General features: G+C 38.4%; 2 protein-coding genes across 2 annotated transcripts; one reads left to right on the top strand and one right to left on the bottom strand.

Moving 5' to 3' along the window:
* Positions 1 to 6,143: 6,143 nt before the first annotated feature.
* On the bottom strand, positions 6,144 to 7,147 carry LOC110937908. Its single transcript, XM_022180372.2, has one exon. The coding sequence runs from the start codon at positions 7,062 to 7,064 to the stop codon at positions 6,339 to 6,341; it is 726 nt and encodes a 241-aa protein (XP_022036064.1). The 5' UTR covers positions 7,065 to 7,147; the 3' UTR covers positions 6,144 to 6,338.
* Positions 7,148 to 11,837: 4,690 nt separating this feature from the next.
* On the top strand, positions 11,838 to 16,259 carry LOC110937907 (probable proteasome inhibitor). The gene is made up of 9 exons (XM_022180371.2): positions 11,838 to 12,223; positions 12,359 to 12,527; positions 12,622 to 12,765; positions 14,528 to 14,620; positions 14,857 to 14,937; positions 15,044 to 15,075; positions 15,560 to 15,626; positions 15,867 to 15,944; positions 16,020 to 16,259. Exons 1-9 carry the CDS (start codon positions 12,049 to 12,051, stop codon positions 16,087 to 16,089), a joined length of 909 nt encoding a protein of 302 aa, XP_022036063.1. The 5' UTR covers positions 11,838 to 12,048; the 3' UTR covers positions 16,090 to 16,259.
* The last annotated feature ends 124 nt before the right edge of the window (positions 16,260 to 16,383 follow it).

Here is a 16,383-nt window from a genome sequence, read left to right as displayed (position 1 = left end):
CCACGGTGGGGCAAAGGAAAGGAAGTAAACATGGTGTACTCTGATGAAAAGGTTCCTCACAAGAAGCAGCGGTTGGAAGCCTGGGAGCTTCAGTGTGTCTACTTTCCCCCAACGAGGAAGGACCCACTTCCCAGTCCCCTTGTGGTCGAAGCCACCGTGGGTACACTACAAACATGTAAAGCATACATAGACACGGGAGCAGCCACTGAAATCATGTTCGAGAAATTCTTCAACCGTTTAAGCGACGAGGAACGTTCAAGGCTTCAACCTTCCGGAACCACCATAAAAGGTATCGCCGATATAACCCTGAAGCCTTTGGGGCAGATAACCCTTGATGTTCGTTTCAGCGAGGGAACGAAAGAAAGAACCCGATCACTAACCTTTGTGGTTATCAACATCCCTTCAAACTATGACGTAATCATAGGGAGACCCGGGCAATGTGCATTCTACATGGCAGTGTCCGTCGGCCATGGCACAGTCAAATTCCCTACTGAAAGAGGGATAGCAACCCTTCAACCCTCTCAGGAAGCTTACATGATCGAGGGTGAAAGTTCAAACGGTGAAAAGGATAAACAAGGGTTAGTCATAAACCCTAAATACCCTGAGCAACGAATAAGGGTCAACCCCAACCTTTCCCAGGAGACTCTTCCGTACCTTGAAAAGCTACTGAAACATCACAGTGATGTGTTCGCTTGGTGTCCTGAAGATATGACTGGGATCCCCCGAAACATTGCTGAACACGAGTTAAGAATACCACCGGATGTCAAACCGGTGGTCCAAAAGAAAAGAAGCCTGGCACCCGAGAGAAGCCTGGCAGCATGCCAAGAGGTTGAAAAGCTTGTATCAGCAGGAATTCTCCGGGAAGTCAAGTACCAATCATGGATTGCAAACCCTGTTATGGTCAAAAAACCCGACAACTCTTGGAGAATGTGTATAGATTTTAAAGATCTTAACAAGGCGTGTCCCAAAGATTGTTACCCGCTGCCGGAAATTGATCTCAAAGTCGATTCCCTCACGGGATATTCGTTTAAATGCTTTCTTGATGCATATAAAGGTTATCACCAAATCCTCATGAAGAAGGAGGATGAAGAAAAGACAGCCTTCCACACGGACAAATGTATCTTTTGTTATCAAAAGATGCCTTTTGGCCTCAAAAATGCAGGTGCCACCTATCAACGACTCGTCGATAAGGCCTTTGAAGACCAAATCGGTAGAAACATGGAGGCATATGTCGATGACTTGGTAATTAAGAGCAAGACCGAACATCAAATGCTTGATGATATCCAAGAAACTTTCAAGAACCTTAGAAAGATTAACATGAAGCTCAACCCGGAAAAATGCTCGTTTGGATTCGATGAAGGAAAATTCTTGGGTCACATCGTCGGAAAGCAAAGTATCAAGGCCAACCCTAACAAAGTGAAAGCTGTCCTTGAAGCTAAGCCACCAAGGACCAAGAAGGAGGTTGAAAGCTTAAACGGGAAGCTTGCAGCCTTGAAGCGTTTTACCTCAAAACTGGCCGAAAGGTCTCTACCCTTCTACAAAACGCTCAAGAACTGCTCAGATAAAAAAGATTTCAGATGGACCGATGAAGCTGAAGAAGCTTTCAATCAAATGAAGTAGCACTTAGCTTCCCTACCAGAAAGGTCTCTACCCAAAATGAAGATTTTGCATTGCAGGATCTAAAACGCGTTTTAACATGGTCATGCCTTTGTTACAAAACACTTTTTTCGTTGCTAATTTATGACGTCCCTCATGGAAAGTGTTTAAATATCGCAAGATTATGTAAGAATGATTTGAAAATGTAAAGTTTATAATATGATGTGAATATGATTCTTTCTTAAATAGGGAGGAAAAGCAACTATGAAAAGAAATGTGAGCAAACACTTAAAACATTGAGATCGAGTATCATAAAAATTTGGTATTTAGGAAAGCTAATGTAAAGATGTAATAAACAAGATGTTTTTAATTTATTTTTATTATAAACTAGTTCATGCCTTGCCCGCGTTGCGGGGCGATAGCCGAATAATTCTCAATCAATTAAGAAAACATTATTATAGTTTTGTTAGGAAAAAAAACTAAAACGATGACAAGACCGTAGTTCCGAGCTCAGAGCAAAACTGTAGTTTGTCAGGATTAATGGGCGAGTGTTAGGTAGCTCCTTGACATGGAAAAAATTAAATCGAGTCAACCAATTAAAAAAACACTTTTATAGTTTTGCTAAACAAATTAAAACGATAGCAATACTGTAATTTGACCTGAGGGCAAAGTTGTATTTGTTGACTTGGGTAAAACCGTAATTTGCCAAAAGTTAAAGTGATGGCAATACTATAAATTTGACCAGAGATAAAATCGTAATATAACTTTGCACTAAGGACAAAATCGTAATTTTAAGATGGGGAAAAACAATATTTTTAATTTGAACCGGGGCAAAATCAAAATTTTGAACTGAGGGCAAAATCAAAATTTTGAACTGAGGGCAAAATCGTAATTTTGAATTGGGGGCAAAAGCATACTTTTATTTTGAACCGGGCAAAAACATAATTTTAAACTGAAGGCGAAATCATAATTTTTGAAACGGGGCGAAAATGCGAAATCGTCATTTTTAGTTTGGGGCAAAAGCAAAAATTTATTTTGAACTGGGGCCAAAATTGTAATTGTAATATGGGTTCAAAATCATAATTTTGAACCGAGGGAAAATCGTAATTTTGAGCGAAGGACAAAAGCATAATTTTATTTTGAAGTGAGGGCAAAAATGTAATTTTATTTTAAATAAAGGACGAAACCGTAATTTTAAAATGAATATAAAATAATAAAATGTTTGGTCTAATAGAGAAGTCCTGCGTGGCAGTGTTCCCTCACTTGTGTTTGTATAGGTAAGAAACTAGCCTTTTTAAGCTTAGTGTTAAGTAAGATGTTTTTTAATTTAATTTTATAAAATAGCCTTTTTAATGCTCCGTGTTAAAAATCCAGGAATGTACTTCAAATAGAAGATTTTACACCAATTTTCTGTCATTCGTTTAAGAATTTTGTGTTGTTTTATAAAAGACACATCATCAACATGGAAAACAAAATAAAAAACAAGACATTAGATGCAGTTTAGACTGTCCGCAATGCAACGGCCTGCATTTACTACATGCATCATAGTCATCACTGCCACATCAGCTTTTAACCCATTATTCCCACATGCATGTTCTCTCCTTTTTTAACTCCAACCCATCCTTTCCACATGCATCCTCTCTCTTCCATATCACCATTTCTTTTTCTATCTTAAAAACATTTAAAGGGCCCACCTTCACCTTCTCTCTCCTGCATGTAGGTGCACTTCCCTACATGCAACCCCCTTAAATGCCACCTACCCCAATGCTTCCTTTACAAATGCATCCTCCACATCATCAAGTGCAACCCCCCAACAAGAAGCGTTGGGGGCAGTCTTATAGGGTTCAATCTAACCATCCGCTTCGCCTAAAACCATATAAAATATGAGAAAGATCCATAAATTTGTATCAGGGTAAACTAAACGTATATGAATCCTAGGAAGTTATTTAGTGATTATTTTTATATTTTTCAAAATGAACAATTATGAAACTTGGTTATTATTTTTTTCGTTGTTACCTCCTATTTCCAAATTAACTTTAAAAATATAGTTACTAAATAATAAATATGGTTCATATATATTTCATTTAGGTCATGCATTAATATTTTTATGAATAGTTTCACAACATATTGAAAATGAAAACCTAAAATTGAGCCACTAAATGAAGGGAAATGAATGAGACGCCTGTAGGCACTAAATGTAGGAAAAGGGAAACATAAAATTGAGAAATGAATGCAGTTTTGAAAGTAATTGCTTGTTGATTTATGATTCTAATTTGACTTTGAAAAAGGGTAGTAGGTCAACCTTGTACTCAATCTGCAGCTATTATCATGTTCACTCTTCACATAAGTGCACATTATCATCGCCCACTTTTTTTTTGAACGGCAAATTTGAATTACTAACGGACCACTAGAGTATCATCGTGCCACCAGCGGAACCACCTGATCATATCCATCTCCACTAGGACATAATGCCAATACACCAATTCAGGAGAAAACCCAAATAAATCTGAGAAAAACCCCCTTGTGGGAATAGTTCCACTTGATCAACATAACAAGGTCGGAAAATAAAATTATAACCAAAATCGCAGGACATTAAGTTTTGTTGTTGTTTATTTGTTTAAACGAGCACATGCGGTCTGACCACCTTCATAACGAAATCACACGAAACTTGAATCTTAGGGATCGTTTTTGGGGACGTCTAGGTCAAACAACGGGTCCAGCAGGACATATAAAGGATTCATGCAAATTTAAAACGGATCAAACGGGCCAGGAAAGAGCCGTGTTGTCAATAGCCTAAGCTCTAAAGTGTACTCTTATTGCATAAAACTTCCAGAATCGTTTTGTGTTCAGAAAACTAAGACAAATACCAAGATATGGTAATTTTTGTAGGAGTTAAATGTCATTTTAGTCCCTGTGGTTTGGGCCATTTTGCTAGTTTAGTCCAAAGGTTTCATTTTTAACCTGTGGGTCCAAAAAGGTTTCACAGTTGCCATTTTAGTCCACTGGGTTAACTTCATCCATTTTTTCTGTTAACGAGAAGGCCAATTCGGTCATTTTATATGGCTGATTTGCCCTTTTAGTTAACAGAATTACATACAAAATGACCGAATTGGCCTTCTCGTTAACAAAAAAAATAGATGAAGTTAACCAAGTGGACTAAAATGGCAACTGTGAAAAATTTTTGGACCCACAGGTTAAAAATGAAACCTTTGGACTAAACTGGCAAAATGGCCCAAACCACAGGGACTAAAATGGCATTTAACTCTTTTTGTAGTCTTATTGACACTCATTGTTTGAGTTTTTAAGCTTTAGGACATAATAGTGTTTGGGATCAACCCGCCCCGCTTCGGCTCTTTAAGCGACACACCCAGGTTTTACAACTCAAATTTTAGATAAACTATTGAAAGAAACTTGAAGCACGGATTCTGCAACCGGACATCTAATTAAAACAACAGGCATAATACAATTAAAGCAAGATTAGACTAAATGACAAGGATGGTCTGGACTATGGTGTGGCCATATCTTTATATTTCGTTCCTGACAATCGGAATCTACAAATATACCCCCCCCCCCCCACCCCACCCCACATAACGTAGTGGTCTAGTGGTATGGTGTTTGACCTTCAGAAGAGTGGCGTGAGTTCAAATCCTAACAAGTGCAAGGTTAGGTGGTAATTAACTAACTCAACCATCCACTAGCCAACTCTTTGGTACTTTATCTGTAACCCTCAGTCCTAGCAAGCAGCGACCTCCCACTAACGCTTACCGCATCGAAGGTGATACAAATCTGGCAGAAGTGACCTGAAGCGACTGAGGCTGCGCCTCAAATGAAATCAGCCACTTCTACCGTCTTTGTCGCCTCACTGAGGTAAATTGTCACTTAAAAAAAAAAAAGAAAAGTTGCAACAAAAGTACAAAAAAATCATAAATCACTTTATTACACGCCAGCCAACCACCACAGCCAACAGCGATGATGCTTTATGCGGATGTAATAGGAGAAAAGGCTAAGGAGTGGCAGTAAAGAAGGTATGTTGGTGGAGACAGCAGGCGATTGGATGGTGGTCAAGGTTGTGGTGTGGTGATGGCTACAGGGAAGAGAAAGGAATCCATAGAGCAGGAAGTAATTTAACTTTCATAAAAAGGATAAAACGGCCAATTTACCTCATTTTACGACCCATTTGTAACATATGTTGGTGTTTAAGGCCAAAACTGTTAACAAAATACCAAACAAATGAAACCAAAGTTCCAACTTACCATAACTAGGGACGAAACAAATATATAGACATACCACAAAGACCATCCATGTAATTTCGGCTTTAGGTTATGTTTTAATAATTTAACTTTAGTGGGTCAAAGGTAGAGTATTAAACATCTTAAATATAACGGTTGAACATTTTCCCACACCCGAGGCTTTTCCGGTTGAACATTGTCATGTCCATACACATGTTCAAATGTTTGTATCACAACTTTTCCGGAATCACAACTTTTCCGGAATCACAACTTTTCCGGAATCAGTTTGTTCTATCAGTCTATCACATTCATACATTATTGGCAAAAACAGATAGGTGGTGCTTGTTTTTCTTAAAAAAGATATGCGCAGGCTCTTCTGTCTGCGCCGCACAGACCATGCGCAGACAATACATACTCAATAGATATATAGATATAACAAACGTTTCATGTACAAATGCACTAGTAACATAACAAGACTAAAATCTAGTTCACTTTACCACAACCAAAGCCTTCTCATTTCCTCTCCGGTCTCCTTCTAACCTTCGCACTCTCCGTTTCCTTCTTCGAAACCCCATAACTCCCATCCTCTTGCAAATTCATATCGAACACCTTCGCACCCGAATCGTACCGTATCCGATCTCTCCTCCCATCATCCAATTCCCCAGATTCCACATCCTCATTACTTAAACCCTGATCCAACTCCTTAACTCGCCCATAAGGTTTAACACTATGAACAACACCTTTAGGGAAAAACCTAGCTGACGTCACACCCTCAACACTTTGAAACAACTGGGGCCCATCTTTCTCAGACCACAAATCAAACCCACCAGGCTTCTGAAACCGGTCTGCTAAAACCTTAACCTGCTCATCAGCAGAAACTGAAAATAACTTAGGGGCTTTTTCGACAATTTCCCAGGGCCGTTCGAGCTCTGAAACGGCGGCGTTTAGTTCGGCCCGTTTACGCATCTCGTAAATCTGGCGTTCACGGGCCAGACGGGCTCTCAGGAGTTGTTTGGCTTTCTTGTTTTGCATACGTTTCCACTGCCACTTGGATACGCCGCCGGGGTAGGTTCGTGGGCCGCCGCCCATGCGGATGGTGGTGGATGGTGGTGGGTTGGAGATTGAGAGGTGGGAGAATCTGGATGTGAGGAAGGAGTGGGTCGGGTCGGGTTGGATGTGGGAGGAGAACGAGAGAGAGAGGGTGGGTGATGTGTGTGTTTGGAGAAGCGGTGGCGACATGGTGGTGGAAAGTTTAACGGTGGAGTTTCCGGGATGAGGAGAAGAAGATAATATTATTGTTTGGATTGAGTGGTTGTTGGCAATGTTTCAAAATCTGGTTTTTATAAAGTATCTGATTTGGCTCAGAAACGGTTTATCGGACGGTTTAACCGGTACAACCTGGTATACAAACCGATGTTTAAAAAACCGGTTTAAACCGACCGGTTGAACCATCCGGTACACCCGGTTAAGCCGCTCGATACACCCGATTAAACCGTCTGATACACCTGATTAAACCGTTTCTGAACCAAATCTGACACGGTATAAAAACCAGATTTTAAAACATTGATATGAACAATATGCATATGTATCACCTTGAACCAATAAATTTGTCCTCCAAAATAAATTCATCTTGAACCAATGTTTTATGATTGGAAGTTATTGAACCGGTTGTTTTACTAGAATATAGGTTACACCATTTCTTTTAATGGCCCAAGTAAATAATAAAACTTAACGATCAAACGTTAGGCAAACAAGTTACATTACAAGATGATTTTGCATCCACACCGCTTAACTAATATCTATGTTACTATTCCTATTAAGATACCACCAATACAAGTAATTAACGATAGAATGTAAATTAATTTTTGAGCGGGTTTTCTTGAGAAAAAACGATGGTATTCCAAAATCTCCAAACGACACCCGCCAAGACGTCAAAATAATACCGTGTATAAGCTTTCTCTTCCTAGACGAAGTGTGAAGCGAATCAAGCCATACAAGCAAACCTGCCGGTTTAAAATATCGACTCTGAAAATATCAAGCCATTTGAAGTTTGAAATTAGTGACTCAAAGAGTAACCAATACATCACATTTTCCATAGCGATATATAGATTTGTTGACGTTGGAGCAAACTGGACAAAGAACATCGGGAACATCTACTCCTATATCCGTAAGCTTCATCCGAGTCGGAAGACGATTCATATAAATACGTCAGGTCGTCACCACAAAAGAATATATAACTTAATAAAAATATCAAAAGTATAAAAAAAAAAAGAAATAGGTGGTTTTGTTATTTTCTCCAATCAAATAAACAATATGAGTTATGTAATATATTTTTTCGTTACATACTTAAAAGACAATCAAATTGGTTAAAGCACCTACGAGTTAGGTAATTTTTTTAAAATTTAATTTTAAACCTCTATTTTTTTAATACATTAATCATACATGGTTAAAGCACCTACGAGTTAGGTAATTTTTTTAAAATTTAATTTTAAACCTCTATTTTTTTAATACATTAATCATACATACATCGAAATATAAGGCGAAGTGGCAACAAGATGTCTCACTAGCCCTTTTTTAATAGCAAAACGAAGTATTTACAAAACCGCATTCATAAATCTTGTGGCTATAACATTATTATGCATGACCCTTTGGACTCAACTGAGTAGCTTCGGAGCTTTAGAAGCAATGAATCCAAAAGTATCAAATGCAAATGGTATAAATATGTGTTGGTTGTCAAGACACGTTTTCTCGTGTTTGGTCACTTTGCATGAAGCGACAAATTTGACCCACCGTGAAGACACCGGTCCTCAAACCCGTAAGAAGGGAGACCCTTGTTAAATCCACATATGCGTGTTTCCTTCCTATCCATCCAAAGACCAAAATGTTAGTTGGTCTTAGTGTTGATCTTCCTTTTAAAGGACCGATCAAGAACTTTAGAAAAACTTCTTTCTTAACAGAACCCGACTCGCCATAATATGCCAAAAAGAACGTTCTTAAGCAGACTTTGTCGATACTTGAAACCCGAGAGCTTTCTACAATGTACTACGTGCTCCCCAAATGAGCCCAAACACGCCTTGCAACAAACACGACATATCTCATCAATCGGGAAAAGAGGAATCATGAGGCGATACTTAAGCATAGAACGATATTCCACCAGCGACATGTGTTGGCAGTTGGCCTAGCCCAACTATAAAGATAGCAATAATAAAATCTTGGGCATGTGGGGCACGTAGACACTAAAAACGAATTTATGTCTAACGATCATGTTGAGGTGTACTTCCATGTCCTTGATAGTTTTACTGAAAAGGACACTCACCAATGCATGTTGGGCTTTAGGGGGCGGTGTTCTTGTTAATGAGATCGCTGAAATCAAAACTTGGAATTGTATCACAAAAACAAGCCAGAGCACAACCATAATCAATATCCATATCACATGTATTACTGTCTCGTAAGATATGGTCCTAAGGCACCCAAGATCGGGCCCTCGAGGAGGCCACAAATGCATAAGATGAAGTCTCCACTCCGAATACAACCCCAAACCCCCAAACTTAATAGGTAAATAAGTAAGCCGTCATTGGATGTTGCTAAAGAAACAACCTCCACAAACCACAATGTACTCAATCACTAAAGAAATTTTGAAATCTAAGGGAAAAGGGGTGAAATCCCATGATCACTTATTGGTTTGGTGGTTGGTTGCCTCATTCTGTTTACATGGTGTTTCAAGAATTTTTGACTCCTCGGTGTTTCAACTTTAAAAATGTGTGTCAAGAAACAAATAACTATTTGAGTTCTTCTGAAATGTTTTAAGGCATGAATAAAAAATCTATAATGGCTTTTAGGTATTACTAAATGTGTGAAGGTGTGGTAGTTTACAAAGTGATTTACGTGTCAGGCATAAGAATGCTTAGGTTAGGTTACATGTATTTGTTGCATTGCAAGTAATTTTATAAAAAAATCTATAATGGATTTTAGGTATTACTTTGTTTAACTGTTTTGTCCATATTTATAAACTTTATTGAAAATAAAGTATACTGCCCCGCTTGCGGTATGCGCAATTGCGCATATAATATATATACGTGTGGGCGCTCGGGGAGAAAAGTGAAAGTGCACTAATTTTAGTGTTATTTTACTAATTTCGTGAAAATAACGTTAAAAAAAGGATGGTTAATGATGCATCATGTGGTGGCGTTGATAGCCGAAAGACAAGTGGTACATGCACTAATCGGCATTTATCTCAATTACTGAGTGTTATGTGCCTTATGTCCAAGGTTTAATGCAAAACTACTATCGAGCCAGGGGTCTCACTGTAAGCAACCTCTATATTCCTACGGGGTAGAGGTAAGGCTGTCTACATCTTAACCTCCTCAGACCCTACCTTAGCTTTGCTATTGGTGGGATTTACTGATTATGATGATGAACGAAAATAAAGTATATATTGGAATTGTAAAAACCAAGTACTGCTAATGTACTTAATCGATACTGAATGAACACAATCGGTATCGATACATGTATTCAAATTTATGGTTTTTGATTTCACTATTTTACAAAGTGCCAGTACCAAACTGCCATAACCAGTACAGTGTTTGGTGTATGTGTGTTTTCAGTAACAATACTGAATATTTTATTCAATTTTTTAACATTCCAATACAAATTCTCCTATATAATAATAACCCAACGTTTTGAACAATAAAAAGGTTTTTTTGGTAAATTACATACATATTTGTGCCCACCATATAAAACCCTCAAGCCCTGCCCTACACCTACCGTTGAAAGAGAGATGCCGGGAGGTGGTTACCGCCGGCCACACATGTCGCCGCCCTAATCTCATGTGAAGCCCCAGTATAAAACCCTAAACCTACTGCACCCCTACACACCGCCAATTACACGCGAGAGAGATCAGAAAGAAGGAGAGAGAGAACGGTAGCCCGGCCATGTCCCCGTTTGTTTGATTAAAAATGTGGTTGTAAGGTACCTTTTGATATAGTAAACAATATATACTCCCGATATCGTAAGAAACCGAATCGACACCCGACCAAACAATATCACCAGAGGGAAAAAATATTAATTTGTTAAGAGTAAATTACAAAAAGCGTCTTTTATGTTGACACTAGATTGCAAAGTGTGTCATCTGTCTTCAAAAAGTATAAAAAACGTACTCAATGTTTGCAAACTCTTGCACAATATGTTCTTTAGCTCTAACTCAGTTAATTTTCATGGTTAGGTTTGACCAAGTGGACCCCATACGAGGGTATTTTAGTCATTTTACCCTAAACATTAAAATAAATAATAAAAAAACCCATCTTTTTCCCTCAACTCTCTTTCTCTCTCTTTATACAATTTGAGCCACCATCGCCCATAAAACCACCGCCATTGCACCGTTCACCACAGATCCACCGTCGGCCACTATAGAAGCAGCTCGCCGTAGCATCGTTCACCACCGCCATAGCTCTCCCGTCGTTCGACATATAGCCCCGTTCGTTCGTTCCACAAAAGCCGTCGTTCATCCCAGGTAACCGAATCACCCGATCTTCGTTCTAGGGTTAGGGTTCTTAGGAATTAGAGTGGTGGTTATCGGATTTGGTATGGGGTGTCGAGTTTGGAGTGGTGGTTATCAGATTTGGAGTGTGAGGTTGTCGGATTTGGAGTGGTAGTGCTAGGACGATGGTTTATGGCAGTGGTGGTGCTTGGACGGTGGTGGGCACAGAAGGAGTACATTTGGTACGGTGGTTGGGATTTGGCAATGGTGGTGCTAGGGTGGTGATTTATTGGCGGCTGCTGGTGGGAGTGGTGTTGCTGTGGGAGTGGTGGATGGTGGTTGAGTTGAGAGTGGTGATGGCATATGATATATAAGAGAGAGTTGGGTAAAAAGATTAAATTATCCTTGTGTTACCTAATTTAACCAAAAAAATTAACTGAATTAGATTTTGCAATTTATAATTTTTAAAAACGATTTTTGTAATTTTCTCATGATAAATGAGCCCTAAACCCAATGAGTTATCAATCTGCGTATTTTGTTGGGCCAATCAACCAAACCAACATGACGACGCCCAAATCCAAGCAACAATAAACACTCAAACGTTATATCAACTCACCGGTAACCGCCTCAATAAACACTCAAACGTTATATCAACTCACCGGTAACCGCCTCAATAAACACTCAAACGTTAACTTTTCCAAGAAGAAATTCATTTCTCCGGCGAGTTTCTCTTCTGTTAATCAAACAATGGCGACTGAGCAATCTGTATTAGCAATAATAAGAGCTTCAAGACCCAATTTCAACAACTCAGCTGACAAAATTGCGTTTGTCATTCACTCAATCTTCCTCGCATCCGGTTTCAATCTCAACGCCACCGGTCCTCCGGCCTTCACCGACGACGCACTCACCGCTCCTTTTAACGGTACCCTTTTTATTAACACGTGTAGGGTTTTGTTTTGTTTTTTTTTTTTAACAAAAAGTATAAAACTTTAGGGTTAGAATTGGGTTTTTGTTTCATGCTCGCAAGGTGTTTGATGTTTTGTTTCTGTGGGTTTAGATGATGCTGGTATTGAAGGGTGGAATGAAGTTGAAGATAACTATGCGTTTGTGTACTCTAGCCCTGATGGTTCGAAGAAAGTGGTTGTGAAATGTCTTGTTATGAATAAGCAGTTGTTTGTTGATGCTTTGGCTTTTGGTTCTTCTGATCCTGTTCATCTTGAGATCAAGTAATTGTTTATATTTCGTTTTTCGGGTACTCGTATACGTTTTTTGTATCATTAGTTGTATTGTTTACAGGTGTCTGTTGTCTCTTTTGTGCAGTATTGATGATTATGCTGGAGAAAGTGATGATACTAAATATAGTTCACAGTATAAGAACTTGGGTAAGCTTGTAGATTCTGTTAACAAAGGGGTGGTAGCCAAATTGAGCGGTTCTTCTAATGCAAGCACATCCAGTGCCACAAGGTAACTAGTTGATGCATTGAACATAATCAAGTTGCTGGCTTTATATAGTTGTTTACGTACCGAGCTTAGCTGTTTCTAAATGGAGTTTATATTTCTTAAGTATATGATATATCGTCTTTTACACTTAGTCTATATTGTGTTGTTTTGTATTATAGTTTTTGTGTCAGAGTAGTTATAGAGCATTAGTTGCAAAAATCGCGACTAGCCGGCGATTAATCGCTGACTAGTCGCTAGTCGCCCATCAACTGAGTAATTTTTAGCTAATCAGTAAAAAAATCGCTAGTCGGCCCTAATCGGCCCTAATCGCGACTAGTCGGTCGGGAAAAATCGGAAAAAATCAGGAAAAAACAAAAAAAATCGGAAAAAATCAGAAAATACCGGAAAAAAACACATATTCCGGCCAAAACCTCCCAGATTCCGGTCAAAACTTGTCCACTTAAAAAAAGTACGTATAAAAATATATGTATATATGTATAAAAACTTAAAATTATACATAAAAAGTCCGATCCGATTAATCCCGAGTAGTCGCTAGTCCCTACCTCACCGACCTGCTAGCGACTAGTGAGTTCTCCAACCTTATATGTAAGGAGTAAACAGTTGTTTTGTATACAAAGTAGTAGTTTAGACTTATCGACACCATAGTTATTAAAGGCGCTAGGCGCACTCAAGGCGCATAGGTCTCGCCTGGGGCCTAGGTGCAAAGCGCAAAAAAAGCGAGGGCCTGAGAAAAATAAAGCGCATAATGAAAAAAAAAATAAAAATATATTATGTATTAGAAAAAGAATACTATTCTTCAAATAAAATAAACAAAGACTATTATGTAACACTTTGTATCATCTAATTAGTACCAAAGTATTAGTGTATTAGTGTAGAAAAGTAGGTTTCCTTGAATAAAAAGTAGAAATCTGGCTAGAATCTTGTCGGAATTTAGAGAATTGGCCGGAAGCTCTCTAAAATCTAGGAATCTGGCCGGAATGTGCGCCTGAACCATCACCTAGAGAATTAAAGCGCAATTTCCTCGACTTAAAGCGCAACTGCCTCGCTTCGCCTGAAAAATGGGCCTAGGCGCAAGAGGCGATGGCTTTTAACATCTATGATCGACACCTTGTTCGTTACTTGAGTGACATTGAGGTTAAAGGAATGAGAAACATAATAGCATGATTGTGGGAAGTTGATATTACTGATGACATAAAAGGGACTTAAAGATTGAAGTACTTGGAAAACGATTAAACCGTGAATGAGAAACGTGCATACGTATAGTTGCTTTTAGGGTTTACCCGTTATTAGAAACTTCAAATCGATAAATAAGGACATGGACTGATTTATGCCAGATATGCTAGATTTATTCGTGTTACGTTGATATAAGGATACTAGATTGGTTACTTAACGAAAACTTAATGTTAGATATAACGATTTAGGTTTTAATTTATTTCGTTTTCTAGTTTCCACAACTGTCTTGTTTTTCTATTATAAATGGATGGTGATTTATACGCCATCTAAATTCTCCTTGCACGACTAACTCGCACATGTACAACACCACTATAGCATGCGTCAATGTGTACAGAGAATTTTTTCTGGCAATATATGTAAATAATGATGAAGAAAAACGGTTAGTGGAAAGAGCATGAATATGAATTTGTATTTTATTCTTACAGTTGAAAATAATTTTCAACTAATTTTCAACCTTAAGGCATGACACTGATAATGTTACTCCAACTAATTTTCGTTGCATGCGTATGTTAACTTCTTTTTTCCTTTCCAGTTCTGAACAAAAAGCGGAAGATGCTGATAGAGATCAGCCTAGAGGGGTACCGTTTGGACTTGAAGATCCTTATTCTCCTTACCATCCTTCAGGGTAATTTAAACTTTTTTGTCGATAAATATATTACCATATATCACCATATATTTAAGTTCACTAACATGCCCTATAAATATCAAAACAAAAGAATTACGATGTTCCATAATCCTTTATATCTTCTAAATAACTATATATTCGTTTCTAAATTCAACTTCAAGTTGCATCCTCTATGTTGCAAACACGACATTACGATTCAATAAATCATTTTGACTAAATAATTAACTAAACTGCAGGGTGGTCATGCCTCCGGTTTATCCTAACATCGGTGGTGGTGATCTCTATCCTCAGCCCCCTGCAGGAGTGTACCCTACCAGGTTCATCCATGATCTATCTTCATCTTTTATTTTGTATTTTTTTCCATTTTTCTTGTTCTCTTCATCAGCTATATCATTTAACTACTTGTCAATATTTAATATACAGAGGTGGTTTTGGTGACGGTGGAATGCTTGTTGGTATGTTGTTCTATTTGTTTCTTTCTTTTTTTTCTAGAGTTAAATGCCATTTTAGTCCCTGTGGTTTTGGGCCGATTTGCCAGTTTAGTCCAAAGGTTTCATTTTTCGCCTGTGGGTCCAAAAAGGTTTCACCATTGCCATTTTAGCCCACTGGGTTAACTTCATAGTTCATCCATTTTTTCTATTAACGAGGAGGGCAATTCGGTCATTTTATATGTAATTTTGTTAACTAGAAGGGCAATTCGGCCATGTAAATTGACCGAATTGCCCTTCTGGTTGACAGAAATAATGGATGAAGTTAACCCAGTGGACTAAAATGGCAACGGTGAAACCTTTTTGGACCCCCAGGCGAAAAACGAAACCTTCGGACTAAACTAGCAAAATGACCCAAACCACAAGGACTAAAATGGCATTTAACTCTTTTTTCTATTTTAATTCTTGCATTATGTTTTAAGATCGATTTACTATTGTTATGTCAATGCAGGACCAAACGATCCCAGATTTTTTGGTGGTGGCGTTGGAGGAAGAATGGGGTTCCCAGGAGGCCAGCCGTGAGTGCTTTTCTATAACAAATTAACAATATTTGCTTTATTGTTGATGCGTAAATGGCAATTTTGGTCCATTTAGTCGTAAATTGTTGTAGGCTTGGTTTATGTTTTATCTATACCAATCAATTGGTTTATGTTTCTTAAGCTTAATCTGACCCGTATTGATCGGTAAACTACCAACCTGCTCCGCCCAATCTGCCATCTTTACTGTTGGATTTTGACTATGTGAATGCAATGAAACAGGGGTGTTCCACCTGGTGCTCGGTTCGATCCTTTTGGTCCACCAGATGTTCCTGGATTTGAACCTAACCGGTTTGCAAGGTAAGTTAACATCTCTAAATCTGTTATTGAAGTTAGACAAATTACAGAGTTGATCTCATTTAACGTTGTTTACAGAAACCCGCGTAGGCCGCCTGGCGGAACACATCCTGATCTTGAGCACTTCAATGGTTCAGATTTCATATAAGAGGCAAGCATCTGCATCTGTTGTCTTTACTAAAGCTGGTTGTAAATTATAAGATTTTGGTTCTCTACAATGCTTTTGTTAGACTGTTTGGCAATCGGTATATATTGTAATGACTTGGATTATGAGTGGGTTTGAATAATTTATAATGTAGTTCTTAATATTTGATACTAGGGAATAGGGATAAGATCCGTACTAGCACAGGTTAAAACTAAAGCCGCATGGTTGATTACTGTACGGTATTTGTTCAGTATGTACCTGTATTGTACAGTACTGTTCAAAATCCTCAACTAGTAC

The sequence above is a fragment of the Helianthus annuus genome, chromosome 4 (assembly GCF_002127325.2).
Source record: "Helianthus annuus cultivar XRQ/B chromosome 4, HanXRQr2.0-SUNRISE, whole genome shotgun sequence".
NCBI classification, from domain to species: Eukaryota; Viridiplantae; Streptophyta; class Magnoliopsida; order Asterales; family Asteraceae; genus Helianthus; species Helianthus annuus.
This window is presented reverse-complemented; position numbering and strand designations above follow the sequence as displayed.